Genomic DNA, 16,541 nt, shown 5'->3' on the forward strand with positions numbered 1-16,541 from the left:
TTATGTAAGCAAGGGTATATTAAATTATTCAAAATAAATGTTGTTCATTTGAACTTTATATTTATTAAATATTCTTTTCATTGTTCTTGGTAATACTATTATTGTTAATATTGTTTTAATAATGATAATAGAGATGTCCCGACCAGGTTTTTTGCCTATGAGTCGGAGTTATTTGATTTTGAGTATCTACCGATACCAAACCTGAACCGTTATTTCTATGATGCATTAAAAAAAATTAAGAAGAGGGAAGAAACAGATCCAGGATGGTCCTTATTTTTTTATTAAATTCACCTTATTTTAACATTCAACAACTCTGTTAACAAACAAAGCACTTCTGTGAGGTATCTTGAACAATCAAGTAAAAAATAACAGAAATTCTTCACTTTTGGACTTTAGTGCAACAGTAAATATATATAAAAAATCTAATATAAAAACAAATAGTACCCCAACTTGAAACACCCAGCTGCCAATCCCAAGGTTACATATCTCACAATGTTGGCAATGACAAAGTTGTCGTCATCAACTTTAATTCCTCCAGACCGCAGACATACTTTCTCCTTCAAGCTGCTTCGGTGTTGCACGCGTTGCTGTTTCTATGTGAAGTCAAGAATGAGGTCTAACTTTGTGCTTTGTGCATAACTATAGATGTGATTTAAAAAAATTGAATCTATATATATATATATATATATATATATATATATATATATATATATATATATATATATATATATATATATATATATATATATATATATATATATATATATATATATATATATATATATATATATATATATATATATATATATACGATCGAGTCTGAAACTGCGTGATCGTTCCCGATTTCCGTTAACGTGATCTGATCTGGACATCCCTAAATGATGATAATAATAATAACAATACTACATGCTTACTGAGCACAAAATAAGCAAACTGAAATGATTTATAATGGATTATAACATGTGACACTAAAGTCTAAAGTAATGCTAAAAATACAGATTTGCCATCACAACAAAAATAAATAATTTAGAAATATATTAAACTGAAAACATGTGAAATGGTATAATAATTTATATTGCTGCATTTTTGGATGCAATTAAATAAATGCAGCCTTAATAAGCAAGAAACTTGTAAAAATCTTACTGACCCTAAAGTTTTTGAGATCTTAGGATTGATTTCAGTATAGCAAAGTATATAGTCATTCACTCAATTCAGTTTTTTTGCCTCCCATGTGGCACAAATGGGATAAGGCTCATGTACTTGTAAACAGGAAATATATCACATGGATTCTGATAAACTCAGATCTGTTTCAGGCCTCATTCATATGTGGAAGTAAGCGAAACAAAAATGAATGCAGATATACTAATGAACTTATACTATCCATTTTAGTAATCATAGTTAGCTCTAGTTTTAGTGCAGTTGTTGCTTGCTTTTTCTCATATTCTGGACACGTCAAATATATTTACAGTTTTCCACGTGACTTTACAGCTTTGCACGTGAAGAACTTGAAACCGCTCTGTCCACTGATAGCTCCTCATATAAACATATAGAATATCAAATAAAATCTTTGCCGGTTGACACATTTTACTGTCTGCAATACTGTACATACCTTCATAGCGACCAGCTGTACACGTATTACTAATAAAACTAGATTTCTTGTCTACTAACACACTAGAGGAGACTTCTTAATGTTTCTTATGTGCAAGTTGTATGTTCTTATAGGTAATGCACTTAATGTGTACTGTGTTTTAACTGTTAAACAGCTTCTTGTTTCAAATGCCATCTTGGCTAATTATTTACCTATGTCCTTGAACTTTTATTACAGGTCCCAGCCAAACCACTTCTTCCACAGATAAAGTCTAAAGATGTAGGGAAGATCTGCGTAGTAATTGATCTGGATGAAACACTAGTCCACAGTTCATTCAAGGTAGGCCAATGTGTTGAGCTCTTTTATTTTTTCTATTGGTTTATAGCTGGCAGCAGGTGTGAATGTATATCATGCTGTTGGCAACACAGCTAACCTTATCATGGCTATGGATACACTTGAGTCAAGCAATATTGCAAGTGTTAAGCAATATTGCAAGTGTTTACATCAAAATCTTGAAACTCGAGTCATTTATTTAATCCTAAAATGCTTTCTCTTGTCCAGGCTCAAATGTTTAGGTTACTCAAATAAAAATTAGGTGAAATTTTACTCATGTTGTGAACTTTTCTTTTAATTTCTAAGCATTTCTTTTGTAAAATATGTTGTGAATATTTCATTTTTTCCAGTTTTTGTTACATAATTATATTCAGTGGAGTCCCCTTTTGTTTTTGACTTTCATTGAACAGAATTTTTTGAAGTGCGTGCGTGCGTGCGTGCGTGCGTGCTTGCGTGCGTGCGTGCGTGCGTGCGTGCGTGCGTGTGTTTTGGAACAAAATAAGGGTGAGCAATTTTGATAGCTTTTACAGTTTTTGAGTTAAACATTTCTTTAATTTATTATTCAATTATTCTATGCTTTTTATTCAATCAAATGTAAATCACTACACTGTACCAGATAACTTTGGTGCTGTGACCAAATTTCTTCAAATGACAAGTAATGAAGAAGCTCTTCCCTCTTCCTGATGTATGACATTTTGATTTTAATTAAGAATTGAAACAAATGAGATTGACCATTTGTTTCAAAATGTTACTCAACAAATTGTGAACACATGAAATGATTGAATATTTTAAAGGTGCTGTATGTACATTTTTGACTTTTCTAAAGCATAAAAATATCATAATCTGTTTGCAGATATTTAAGAAACATGCTGAATGAGACGCAAATTCAGGGGTGGTTATTAATTGGCAAATAATATAAATATTACGAACCTAAAAATTAGGTGAGCAGTTTACATTGTAGCCCTGTGTCCTAACAACATGCTACATGATGAGATTTGCATTGATAAGCAATTTGGCTGTTTGTACCAGACGAAATATGATAGAAATTTATATACAGCCATTCAGAAGCACAAAATAGTGCACTCACTGCAGTCCAATGAATTGGTAAGGTTTATAATCGAATTAATACATATTACACCTCTTCAACATTTTTAAATGAAGACGCTGAATCACTGATATGTATTGGCTTGCACTGATCGCAGTTCTAAAGTTCAATTTCAAACAGTTTATTTTATTTTCAGGATCTAAGGTGAAGGATCTGTGCTGCTTTCAGAAGTATGACAATAAATCTAATGTAAAATGGCATTCAAACTCGCATTATTAGCATTTAATACTGAATAAAGCACATGAGGTGTACCTGAGATGATCATTGTCAGTTTTATGTTGTTTAGCTACAAGAAATAAAAGCTTTAAAAAAAATAATAATTTCAGGTATTGGTTAGCACAAACACTCCTTTTAATATGGAAAATATTCCTTCTATCGCATGTCAGTTCTTTTATTTAGAACTCGATTTAAATCAGCCTTTAGGCTCGATAGACAGCCATTCTCCTGTGTCATCAATCTGGCAACCTGCACTTGTGTGTGTTTTGAACCAGGAATGCAATACCTAGTTCAACCACTGGGGGTCAAACTTGCATACTACACCTTTGAAGAGCAAGAATTTAAGAATCATTAAACTGATGAAGGCACACAGCCGAAACGTTTGTTTTTTTTCTTTTCTCCTGCTTGCGGAATTGCCAGGATTTCATAATTACTTGAATGGTCATTCAGACCGTCCATATAAGACTGTACTAAATTCAATTTGACATCTAATATTCACATTCAAAGCTTCTATAAAGATTTTAGAATTAAGCTTTGAAGGTCTATTGTCATATTTTAGTCATAGAAACCAGAAAAAGTATTAGAGGATGTGGTCAAATTGACCGTTATGGCTATTCAAAGTAGAAATACTCTTTTAATTTATTAAAATGACAAAAACTAATAAAAAAGGGTTTTATTTTAACAAAGTTGTTAAATTACATAAATTTAAAAAGTAAGAAAAAGTTCTAGTTTAAATATGCGTAATTATTTCATCATGTTAATTTCCCAGAAAAGTGTAAAACTCTGTGGGTGTGACTTTTTGTTTTTAGCAGTGCAAAATAAAAACTCAACAAGTGCCATGGTTTAGGACAAGACCTTTGCTTGGAGATGCATGTAATCTAGTTAACCATTTGAAATACCAATTGGTTACAGCAGTCCAGAATATTTTGATGCACATTTTGTAGACTGTTTGAAACTATTACAATATGTCAGCATAAACTAATGTAGTTCACAATGTAATAATGTTTTTTGAGTGCATGCACTGTCCAGCATCATGCTTGACAGCTAAGAACAAAAGAGGAAGTGTGTTTGCAACTCACCCTTTGCAAAATGTACTTTTTTATATATTAGACACACGAGTTATATTAAAATGTATAACTAAGAGTTATCAAATGCAAGTAAGCTTATTTGAGCAGCCAGTGATTGTGTTTTAAGGAGATTTTTTTGCACATGCATGCACTGTAAATAATGGCTATGCATGATTTGATTCAGAATGAAAGATTTGTTTCTCTTGCTGAATGACATCATAAAGACACTATGTGCAAAATTTGGGGAAGCCAGAAAGAAAAAAAAAAGTTTCCTCATGAGAGTGTCAGCTGCAACACTGCTGTTGACTTTGACTGTCCATTATACTAAAAAAGGGAAAGTCTATTGAGTGAATTAATTAAAAGCGGTGTTTTGTTGTTAATGCAAATGTTTCAGAGAAATCACTGTTATAGTAGTTTATCCACAAACTCCAAAAAATACTTTTTTCAAAGAGATTTCAGATTTTGAGCCTGCATCAAAATATTAAAATATCTTTTAAAAAAATTATTTTTAGTGATCAAATACCATTTAAGTGAATTTAAATATGTTACCTGACCAAAGTCTTGCCGACTATACAAGTTTTAGGAACAACAAATAATAACTTGACTTCTAGCTGATCATTTGGTATCAGAAGTGGCTTACTGTATATGAAAGACAAAGGCCTCTAGATTTTGCTTATTTTACCAAAATAAAATATGATCATACCTTGATTTTGAATTATTTAATTAGGACAGTAAGGTCTGACTTTGCTTAGATAAAAGTCTTGTCACTTAACAAAAATAATATACAGTATAGAATATAAAGTCTTGGTGCAGTGGAAAAAGAATTGTATATGACTCCCATGAGCTTGGAGGACTGCATCTATACATCTCTGCAATGACTCAAATAACTTCCTAATAAAGTCATCTGGAATGGCAAAGAAAGCATTCTTGCAGGACTCCCAGAGTTCATCAAGATTCTTTGGATTCATCATCAATGTCTCCTCCATCTTACCCCAGACATGCTCAATAATGTTACTGTCTGGTGACTAAGCTGGCCAATCCTGGAGCACCATGACCTTCCTTGCTTTCAGGAACTTTGATGTGGAGGCTGAAGTATGAGAAGGAGCACTATCCTGCTGAAGAATTTGAAGGTTTGTAATGCAATGGGCAGCACTAATGTCTTGATATCTCAGGCTGTTTGTGTTGTCATCCACCATACTGAATGCAACCCCAAACCATGACTTTTTTCTTTACCAAACTTGACTGATTTTTGTGAGAATCTTGGGTCCATGTGGGGCAGTATTTGTGATGATTGGGATGCAGTTCAACAGATGATTCATCAGAAAAGTCTACCTTCTGCCACTTTTCCAAATGATCAACTAGAAGTCAAGTTATTATTATTTGTTGATCTTACAACTGGGATCGATGACAAGACTTTTGTCAGGTTGTGTACATAGAAAACATTATAAATGCAAAAATGTCCACTTTTAATTAACTTCAGCTTGTTTAAAATCTAAATTGTGGGTGAAACAATTCTCCATCATCATTCAGTGTACAGTAAGAGATATATTTATTGTACTTATTGAAATGTATGAAGTGATCATACACATTTTTATGTAAAAAATAATCAATGTCTTGCTGACTAATGAGTGAAACTTTGTGGTTTAAGGGATCTCTGCAAAGTATAAAGATTAGGAATGACAATTAATACATATTTTTGGTGTTCGGCTGTAATGCATAAAATACTATCATCAGATTATTTTAGATATTTTAATATGGCTGACAAAATAATTCGATTTTAGTATATTTTAATGTATAATTTATTGATAAATTGAGTGACAGATTAGTGGTTGTGTTCTCTGAAATAAACTTTATAAGGCTTTAGAAGAGAATTTTCTGTCAATTCAAATGAATAGCTGAAAAACTAAATAAATTTGTCATAAAAGCTTTTTTTGAAGGTTACCAGCTGTTGTGATGACATTTTCATTAAGGATTAGTACAAAGAAATATTTTGTGTTTCACTGAAAATGAACAGCATGCAGATGGACAGTCATACAGGAATAAATTGATTCAATAATTAATGATGTTTTCATGTTCATGGAGAACTCTTGCTTTTAAAGAGAGTAAAACAAGCATGGTCTTAAAGAACTGGACACCTTAATGTTGCTTCATGTAGTTGCAAATGTAGGTCACACTGTCCTGATGTCTCTGTAACACATAAACGTGATTATCTCAACATTTGAGATTGAGTTTCTGGACCTATCTAAATATCACTCACAGGCTGTGTGGCAATGTTGTGAAAATGATTGGAATCCGCTAGATATTTACACCTCATGTCAGTCATTGACCTAGTCGCCTGTAAAATAGATTTATATGATTTTTTTTCCCTCTGCTTCCAGCACGTAAATCTGTTTGTTGTTTTTTCTTTTCCCAGCCAGTAAACAATGCTGACTTTATCATTCCAGTGGAAATTGATGGAACGGTACATCAGGTGAGCACAACCTGTTCTCATGCATGTTTGGTCACTGATGAGTTGAAGGTGATGACTTTAGCTGTAGAGTGACACATAATTAAGCTTATGTGTACTGCTCTCTCAGGCAAGAAAAGTGTTGATTTATTGCGGGGTGTTTGATGCCAGTATCTTTAAATTATATTGACCCTTTATGTGCTAAAAGATACCTTTTTCTTTAATAAAAAATATTTAAAGTTTGTTTGGTGCACCTTTTAGTACCAGGCTAGACCCAATTTTGTCAAAACTGCCTTATTTCTTTGTGCTAGATTCAAAAAGGTGCTGGAAACATTCCTTAGAGATTTAGTATATATTGACTAGGGGTGTAACGGATCATGGTTCGTAATTCGTTACAGTTGCAGAGAGATCACCTCTCGTATTATTCAAAACACATGTTTGAAAGCATTTAGGCTTTCCTGTAAAATGTAATGATGACGGAAGAAGTTGTAGTAGGTTATTCGGAATGTTGAGGGTTTCTTAGGTTATTAAAGGTGTTTTCTGTCACTACTTGTTTAGCCTGCATTAATGCATTTAGTGTAAGCTGCACAATTAATTATTAAAAGATTGGGATCTCAACACCCACGCAACATAAATTTATAAATGATGGTGATTTGCATATTCAGTCTTTAGTTGTTTGAGTTAGGAAGTTACAAACTGTCAACTAACACAGAAGTACTGGGATAACAGTTTGTAGCTTAGATAAAACCTCTGATGTTTATGGTAAAAATTACAATCATCATTGTATGCATTTAACGACGCTCAAAAATAAAAGTTGTAGGGAGCAATTACATTATTTAACCAATAGGTGGCGACAACCAGTAATCAAAAAATATGCCATTGAATAATTCTTCAAAAATGATCCATCTTGCAATGAAACGTGAAGTTTTATGAGTGAATAACTGAATCATTTATTAAATGATGAGACTAATTATACATTTAAATATACATTTTGTGCTAAAAATACACTTTATACATTTAGTGTTATCAGCAACAGTCGTAGTGACAGTAAATTTTTCACAGTACTGAGTAATTTACTAATTATTTTTATTCAGCTGATTATTTCTTCTTTTTATTTTTAATAAAATTACAGCTTCTAAGTTCTGTTTGTTAAAACCAAAAGTGTCTTGCAGTACTGTTTTTGTAACAAATGGAAAGCAAATGACATTTGTCATCTCCACTTTTTGGCTCATCCGAAAAATGGTCCAATCTGTGACTAAAAAACTATAATGTGATCCGAACTGTGAGATTTGTGATCTGTTACACCACTAATATTGACATGAGCATCACACAGTTGTTGCAAACTTGTTGGCTGCATATCCATGATTCAAATCTCCCGTTTCAACATTTTTCAAAGTTGCTCCAATTGCTTTGAGATCTTAGGATTGATGACGTTTGAGTATAATGAAGTCATGCACTTACATTTCAAGGTCCAAGTGAACCAATCCATATTTTTTCCTTTTCTCTCATGTGGCACAAATGGGATAAGGCCCATGTACTTGTAAGCAGGAAATATATCACATGGATTCATATAAACTCAGATCGGTTTCAGGGCTCATTCATATGTGGAAATAAGTTTGATGTGAATGTGATATGTGCATTCGCATCTGCAGTGTAAGCCTGTAGATCAGATATTCACCTGTCAATGTGAATCATTTGGTATTGAAAAATGGTAGGGAATGACGTCAACTCTGATGCTGAGATTTCAGAACAGAGTCCTGCGTGGGAGGGAGAGAGAGCATCTGTTGTATATGCAATATGAAACTATTGCGTGCATCAAGTGAACAAACTACTGTATTTCAGTGAAGTTGTGCATGAATCACACCACCTGGACATGACATTTAAATGCTTACTGCTCAAAAAAGCCTAGATTAAAGCACAGCATGTAATTTTCATCACTAGAGGGTGCGAATTAACAACAAACAAAGTTGTAATTTGTTGACACTGTGTGTGGAATCATGTGAGTTGTGGTCTTCAATATATCCTATGGGACTTTTGTTCATGGTTGAGCTAAAGTATTCAACACTTATTATCATGCTATATGAACAGAGTAAGACTGAAAGCCATGTGAAGAAGTAAGGATTCTTCCCAGCGTCTTTGATAGCCGCTCAGGTACACAAATCCACACAAACTTACATCGCACTTACCTGTAATATTCCCTCTGTGCGCTGCAGATACAGAGTGCATGTCTCATCTCACTGCATCTAGTCATTTCCTCCACTAATCCATCTTCCCTTTGGTTACATTGAGCATACATTTACATACACCTTGTCTTTGTGTCTTTGTCGGTACCATTGTATTTTGTGTTTGGGTAAAGCCATCATGACTGGTCTTCCTGTTTCAGGAGAGAATGTTTATGACATGAGTTATTTGTATTTATGTTATATGATCGTGTATCTGTTTAGCAGATGTAATGATTATGTTGAGGTTAATGCCACTTAGGGGATTGAAAGGAAAAGTAGGAGGAATGATACTTGCCTATTATTGGTATGTCCCAATTGAGGGGCGGAGTCGGGGCTATTCAAGCGGATGCCAGACTCAAGACATTGGTCAGTTTACTTGGTTAGTGAGTGTGTTGTGGCAGAACCGTGAGCAATTCTCTTTGTGTTGGATACTCTTATATATTGTAGATATAGTTTATATATATTTTTTGTGTTGTATAAAGTCTTTATATTTTGTTTTGTTATTTTGAAACTTTGTATTTTTGATGTACAGTTGAAGTCAGAATTATTAGCCCCCCTTTGATTTTTTTTTCTTTTTTAAATATTTCCCAAATGATGTTTATAGAGTTAATAGAGCAAGGAAATTTTCATAGTATGTTTGATAATATTTTTTTCTTATTTGTTTTATTCGGTCAGAATAAAAGCAGTTTTAAAATTTTTTTAAATCCATTTTAAGGTCAAAATCATTAGCCCCTTTAAGCTATTTTTTTTCTTCGATAGTCTACAGAACAAACCATCGTTATACAACAACTTGCCTAATTACCCTAACCTGCCTAGTTAACCTAATTAACCTAGTTAAATGTCACTTTAAGCTGTATAGAAGTGTTTTGTAATATATCTAGTAAAATATTATTTACTGTCATCATGACAAAGATAAAATAAATCAGTTATTAGAAATGAGTTATTAAAACTATTATGTTTAGAAATGTGTTAAAAAAAATCTTCTCTCCGTTAAACAGAAATTGGGGAAAAAATAAACGGGGGCTAATAATTCTGACTTCAACTGTACATACCTTTTTGGTTTGGGGTCACTGTACATAACTTTGCACTGGACATTTTAACATCATTCTTATAAATAAATACCACCATTTTTTACACTTCCGGGATAGGGCCATTGTTTGTGAATGGTTTAATTTTTAGGATTTTTAATTTTTTTTTTGTTTGGTGTCAGACATCCCACGGCTGGTAGTGGACCCACTCTGGAAAAACTATGTTATTATGGCTTCACAGTTTGTGATTGCACTGTCGAAGCAAAATGAGGCTCAATAACCAATTGCTGATGAGTAACGAGCATGATGTGGCACAAAAGCAGTGGAGCTTTAATTATGACAGTGCATCACTTCTAGTCCTTTTGCTCATGATCACGTGGAAACGCAATGTTTTATTATACTAAAAACATTTTAAGGCTCTTTTATAATGCCGCTCTGTGCAGTCTAATAAGACACACGACAAATTAAAGTGTATTTTATGCTTCCCTTTTTATATAAAAAATAAATCTGAAATGAAGGGTTTGTGATGTCATTAGCATCGTGACGGGTTAGAATTAAAATTAAAATGGCTAAAACTATATAAAATGGCTTCTTTCTCTGGATTTAACATTCTTTAAACATTTAGGATAATGTAACTACACAAATCAGCAAAATATATATAACTGTTATAGTGGTTATTTATTATTTTATTGAAACATTGCAAATGGTATGTGGTATGTGTTAAGATGGCCAAATATAAACTTCTTTTTTTTTCTCATTTGTAAACTGTAAATCAACTTGTCAAAAATATGTTTAGAGAGAGAGAGAGACTTTACACAATGCTTAAGGATGCTATTCACATAGGGAAAAAAGTCCAAAACCTATATTAAATCCTGCAAGTAGATTAAATGCAGGAATTGAGCAAAGAATGCACTTTATTATCACAGCTATCTCTCAGTGTCTGTGGGTGCTTTTTCCTTTGGTTTTTACCATGTGTAGTGTATTTACAGATATCGAACACAAGTCACTTTTAATATAAGATGCAATCAGGAAGCCAAAAACTTGGATACAGTCACAACATCTGAATTGGTCATCAAGATCTGCAGTGTAAATGCAGCCTTTGTAACATTTTTCTTCTGGAAGCAGCTATCACAAGATGGGTATACTGCGGTCTTACAGGGATGAACATGGCCAGCCAAAATACTCAACTAGGTTGTGTCATTTAAACAATGCTAAATTGGTACCAAGCGGCCCAAAAAAAACCTTCCACATCATCACACCATCAGGATGGATCCATGCATTTTATGTTGTTTACACCATATTATGACCTTTCATCTGAATGTCACAGCAGAAATCGAGACTCATCTGAGCAGGTATCCCTTTCCCAATCTTAGGATTCCAATTTTGGTGAGCCCATCCAAATTGGAGCCTCAGTTTCCTGTTTTTAGCTGACATAAGTGAAACCCAGTGTGGTCTTCTGCTGCTGTAGCTCATCTAATTGAAGGTTTGACATGCACACCTTGTTTGAAAAGCCTGGGACACACCAAGCAGACGTCAAAGAACTAGCAGTGATGACAATCGACTTGACACCTCACGTCTGCTGCCGCTGGTCCTGTCTGGACCAAAAAAGCTGCTTATAAACACACCAAACGGATGACAGCAGACTGAAACGAGAATGGACATCTGGGTTCTTTGTGTCCTTTTCTTGTCATTTCCTTTTCCATTTTTCACTTCAGTTAATCAGAATGCTCACCGGTGGCCAACACTGATTCTACATGCTGAATCAGGCAAACTGATTCAGACATAAGCCTGACGAGTGAAGTCACTAAAATTAGCCTCACAAATGGCTAGATGCTGGTCTTATTGAGTGGTGTATTTTAGTTACTTGTGCCTTTTTATAATGTCAAGCCAGTCTGGAAAACACACTCATTCACCTCACTGACACATTAACCCACACAAACACTGTGATTTTTATGAAGTGGGCTTGACAAACCACCTGTAGAAACTCCTACTCTTACTCTAGCACTAAATTCTCTGAGCAAAAACTAGTTGATTTGTATAATTAGCACTTCTTGTGTGTATTGCCTCTTCTTGTTGAATCACTGAATGCCGCCTCTATTGTTGTAAGTTGCCTTGCACAAATGCGTCTGCTAAATGACTAAATCTAAATGTGACATTCAGCTCTGAAATCAACATGGCATTTTCACCCACAGAACTGCTGCTCACTAGAAATATTATCTTTTTATGATTATTCTCTGTAAACTCTGGTTGTATTTGAAAATTCCAGTAGATCAGCAGTTTCTGAAATCTTTACACTAGCTCATCTGGCTCCAACAACTAAACCACTTTCAGTATGACTTAAATTACATTTCTTCTCCATTTCTTTATCCCAGTTTTAAACTTCAGCAGGTTGTCTTGACTCACGTCTACATGACTAAACCTATCAAATTTGTGCTTTGTGATTGGCTAATAATAATAATAGTTCCTTACATTTATGTAGCACTTTTCTGGACATTCAAAGTGCTTTACACATTGGGGGAAATCTCATCCACCCCCAGTGTGCAGCATCCACCTGGATGACGTGACCACAGCCGCATTGTGCCAGACCGCACACCAGCTGATTGGTGGAGACCAGACAGAGTGATGAAGCCAAATATGTTATGGGGATAGTTTAGAAGGCCATGATGTACAGATGCCAGTGAGCAAATCTGGCCAGGAATGCTGGGGTTAAACCTCTACTCTTTTTCGAAGGACATCCTGGGATTTTTAACGACCACAGAGACTAAGAACCTCAGTTAATGTCTCGTCTGAAAGACAGCGCTCACTGAGCAGTATAGAGTCCCCATCAATATATTGGGGTGTTAGGACCTACACAGACCGCAGGGTGAGTGACCCCTGTTGGTCTCCCTAACATCACTTCAGGCAGCAAACTAGCTTTCCCATGTGGTCTCCCATCCAGGTACTGACCAGACACAGCCCTGCTTGGCTTCAATGTGAGTTGCAGAGACCTAGCTGCCGGCATTATTATTACATTTTTAATATTAACTAGAAGTCTAACAACAAAAATTTAAACCTGATGAAGGCTTTTCTACAAGTACATCTGACTTTTTCCCTCCAGGTTTTTATGACCCCTGAGAACCCTTTTGAATTTTCACTGGATTAAAAATGTCGATCACTATGTATTTTTATGTTTTAGCAGTAGTTGACACTTGTAGCTAATCACACACAGGAATGCAATGTTGACTGAGGCATTTAAACAAGGCTGTCAGTACCTTTGCTAATTAGATGAATGTGTAACTCAGAATGTCATGAAACAATATGTGAAACTATGAAATTTTGTTGTCTCTGCTTTGTTGATTATAATAGTAGTGTTTTTTTTTTGTTGCTTGCTTGTTTAAACAAGTACATACATAAAAATGGCATGTTTTCAAAAAAAGTATTCGTTATACCACATATTGCTTTTTTTTTTTAAATACTATTTTATTTTTATTGAGGGTGCTACAATGGGTTTGTTGTTCAAAAATAGTATTTTTAATATATATGTTCCATCTGAAATACTTATAAATCTTGAAATACTTAATAAAATATTTGATATCTGCTTTGTGCTCTGATTGGCTGCCTATCTGAGGCAATGTATTGTGATTGGACAAACAACCAAAGCGTGTCTTTTACCATAATTTTTAATTTCAGCCAGACCATTTTAAACCTAATCAGTCAATAACGGTGTCTAATAATAACAAATAACTTGACGAAGCATCATTTTAAATGTAACTTTTAACTATGATTGGTATCAAGAAAGTTATGTTTGTCAGACTCATGTGACCTCTATTATTTGTCTGTCTTCTGTTGCACAGTGTTGAAACATTTTCTCCTCTGTTTACGTATTGCCGTTTAACACGGGTGTGCTACCTGACAGTACCGCTGGCATCTCAGCTGACGGTTCAGAGCAGCAGGCAGCTATTTCTGTGTCCTGACGAAATGGAGAAACCCTGGCCTGCTTCTGAGAAATTCTTGGCTATCAATCACTTCTCAGAGTGTCTCTTACTCTCTCAGGCTGTGACAGCACCATGTCTTGGCCCTTTAAAGGCCAACAGCACCAGTTACACCAGCAGACTGAAGACATCTGACAGACAAGGCTTTGGCCTGGTTCAAGTAATCCAGGATAGGCTTGTGATGTCCGGAAAGCCTATTCGGGATGACTTGGTTCAGGAATGAGACCACCAGCATCATAAATGAGTTTGGCTGACCTACTTGTTAGAGTAAAACAACCCGCTTTATTGCTTCTCTTAAAACAGGGTTTATCGTTCTATGATCACATAAAGATCATCGTTATATGAAGCAACGATATCAAGATGCAGGCTTATATAAATCTTATTTATTTAGTAATATATCTTAGCTGTATCAGCGCAGACATTTTAAGAATTTGACCTGGTTCAGTTTTTCTCACGTGCTGGTTTCCCTACTTCAGATGCTAGCTGGCTGTGAGTTTAATTCTTTTAACTAATAACACGATTTTAACGTTTGTTTGTTTTTTTTCTGGCCTGTTTTCTGTAGGTGTACGTGTTGAAGAGACCTCATGTTGACGAGTTCCTTAAGCGCATGGGGGAACTGTTTGAGTGCGTGTTATTCACTGCAAGCTTAGCCAAGGTAAGACTAAGAAATGCTAATTGTTTTTTGCACCATGCAAGGCATTTAATGTTATGATTATTAATAAATAGGATTTGACATCACTTACTGTAGGAATCAGTTTTATAGTTTGATTACAGGGTTCCCGCAGTACCAAAAATATTCTGACATATTAAAATAGATAATAATTATATAACTAAAAAATTTTTATAGAATTACAACAAAAACAAACACTTGGACATTTTTTCACTTTTATAATGATGATCCTTTATTAATTCATGGCACTTGTTTATGGCGGCAAATCAATGCCAATATTAATCGAGCGCAGCGGTGATGTTTGCGCGCGAGGAGAAGTGAACCGTGAGCAGATTACAGATCTACACGCGAGAAAACTACAGCTCGCGAGCGCACAGGGGATCTTCACGCGCGCGCTCAACTGATCCAGCGCGAAGAAAACAAGTCCCGCGCGCGCACCTCATCATCTGTGCGCACGATGTACGCTCTCGCGAGCGAGGTCATGCCTACAGCGCGCGCGCGCGATCAGTTCTCTCCGCTCGTTTGCTGGTTCTTCTCTCTGCTCGCGCGAAACATTTTGCAATTTTGTCAGTCCTGGGGCGGGACTTGGTTCACTTGTTATCTCTAGCGCTATTGGCTACTCTACCTTTCCGGAAGTTAGCCGGGATTGGACGCCGATTAAACGACGAACCATAATTCACGTGATCTTATCATCACCTTAACAAACATGGCTTCAACGACCAGCACGTAAGTAATCATTTCATTTATTATGAAAATTATTGCCTTTGTTAGAAAAGGTAGTTATTAGAAACTTTATTAACAGGCGCCCTACTGACACATTGTCTTGTTAAATCAACTAATCTACTTAATCTTTAATTTATATTTAATTTACAGAAAGCTAATTAAATTTTTTATTATGCTAACTTTGTAGTCAAAGTATCAATACTTCATCAATATATGCAATTGCACCATTGAAGGTAGTAAAACTACATTATTCACAAACTAGTGTATACTTTATATTTGGTATTCTGCTCAAATAAAGTATATAGCATTGCACACTGTATTTTTTCTTTCACATTTAAGTTTTCATTATATAAATTTTGTTTAGAGGGAGCACTGCAAAAAATGCTTTTCTTGTTTAGATTTTGTCTTGTTTCTAGAATAAATATCTAAAATCTCTCATCAAGAAGAATTTTCTTGACGAGCAAAACATATTGTCTTGTTTTGAGAAATAATATGCCAATGTGAGTTTTTCCTTAAAACAAGCAAAATAATCTGCCAATGGGGTAAGCAAATTAATCTTGTTTTTTCTTTTGACGCAAGATTATTTTGCTTACCCCATTGGCAAAAACTCAATTAATATTAACATATTATTTCTCAAAACAAGACAATATGTTTTGCTTGTCAAGAAAATTCTCCTTGAATGTGAAAGAAAAAATACAGTGTGCAATGCTATATACTTTATTTGAGCAGAATACCAAATATAAAGTATACACTAGTTTGTGAATAATGTAGTTTTACTACCTTCAATGGTGCAATTGCATATATTGATGAAGTATTGATACTTTGACCACAAAGTTGCTTTGTGTAAATTAAATATAAATTAAAGATTAAGTAGATTAGTTGATTTAACAAGACAATGTGTCAGTAAACAGGTCGCCTGTTAATAAAGTTTCTAATAACTACCTTTTCTAACAAAGGCAATAATTTTCATAATAAATGAAATGATTACTTACGTGCTGGTCCGTTGAAGCCATGTTTGTTAAGGTGATGATTTTTTAAAATATTTTATTTATTTATTTTTTTTTATTATTTATTAATATAATACGTTCAAGTACAAACCATTACGGCATATACAACAATCCAATACTTATAGTGTTAGTGTTGATATAAAAGTACATTACTAGGAACATAAC

The 16,541-nt window shown here is 34.4% G+C and overlaps 1 protein-coding gene across 2 annotated transcripts in view; it reads left to right on the plus strand.

The window, feature by feature from the left end:
- Positions 1 to 16,541, plus strand: part of ctdsp1 (CTD (carboxy-terminal domain, RNA polymerase II, polypeptide A) small phosphatase 1) — a 58,079-nt gene that overhangs the window by 29,133 nt on the left and 12,405 nt on the right. For both annotated transcript variants that reach the window (XM_056465769.1, XM_056465768.1), the window contains 3 exons: positions 1,826 to 1,927; positions 6,723 to 6,779; positions 14,539 to 14,631. In XM_056465769.1, coding sequence (XP_056321744.1) covers positions 1,826 to 1,927; positions 6,723 to 6,779; positions 14,539 to 14,631 — 252 coding nt within the window. The remainder of the gene's footprint in view (positions 1 to 1,825; positions 1,928 to 6,722; positions 6,780 to 14,538; positions 14,632 to 16,541) is intronic.

This window comes from Danio aesculapii, chromosome 9 (genome assembly GCF_903798145.1).
Source record: "Danio aesculapii chromosome 9, fDanAes4.1, whole genome shotgun sequence".
Taxonomy (NCBI): domain Eukaryota; kingdom Metazoa; phylum Chordata; class Actinopteri; order Cypriniformes; family Danionidae; genus Danio; species Danio aesculapii.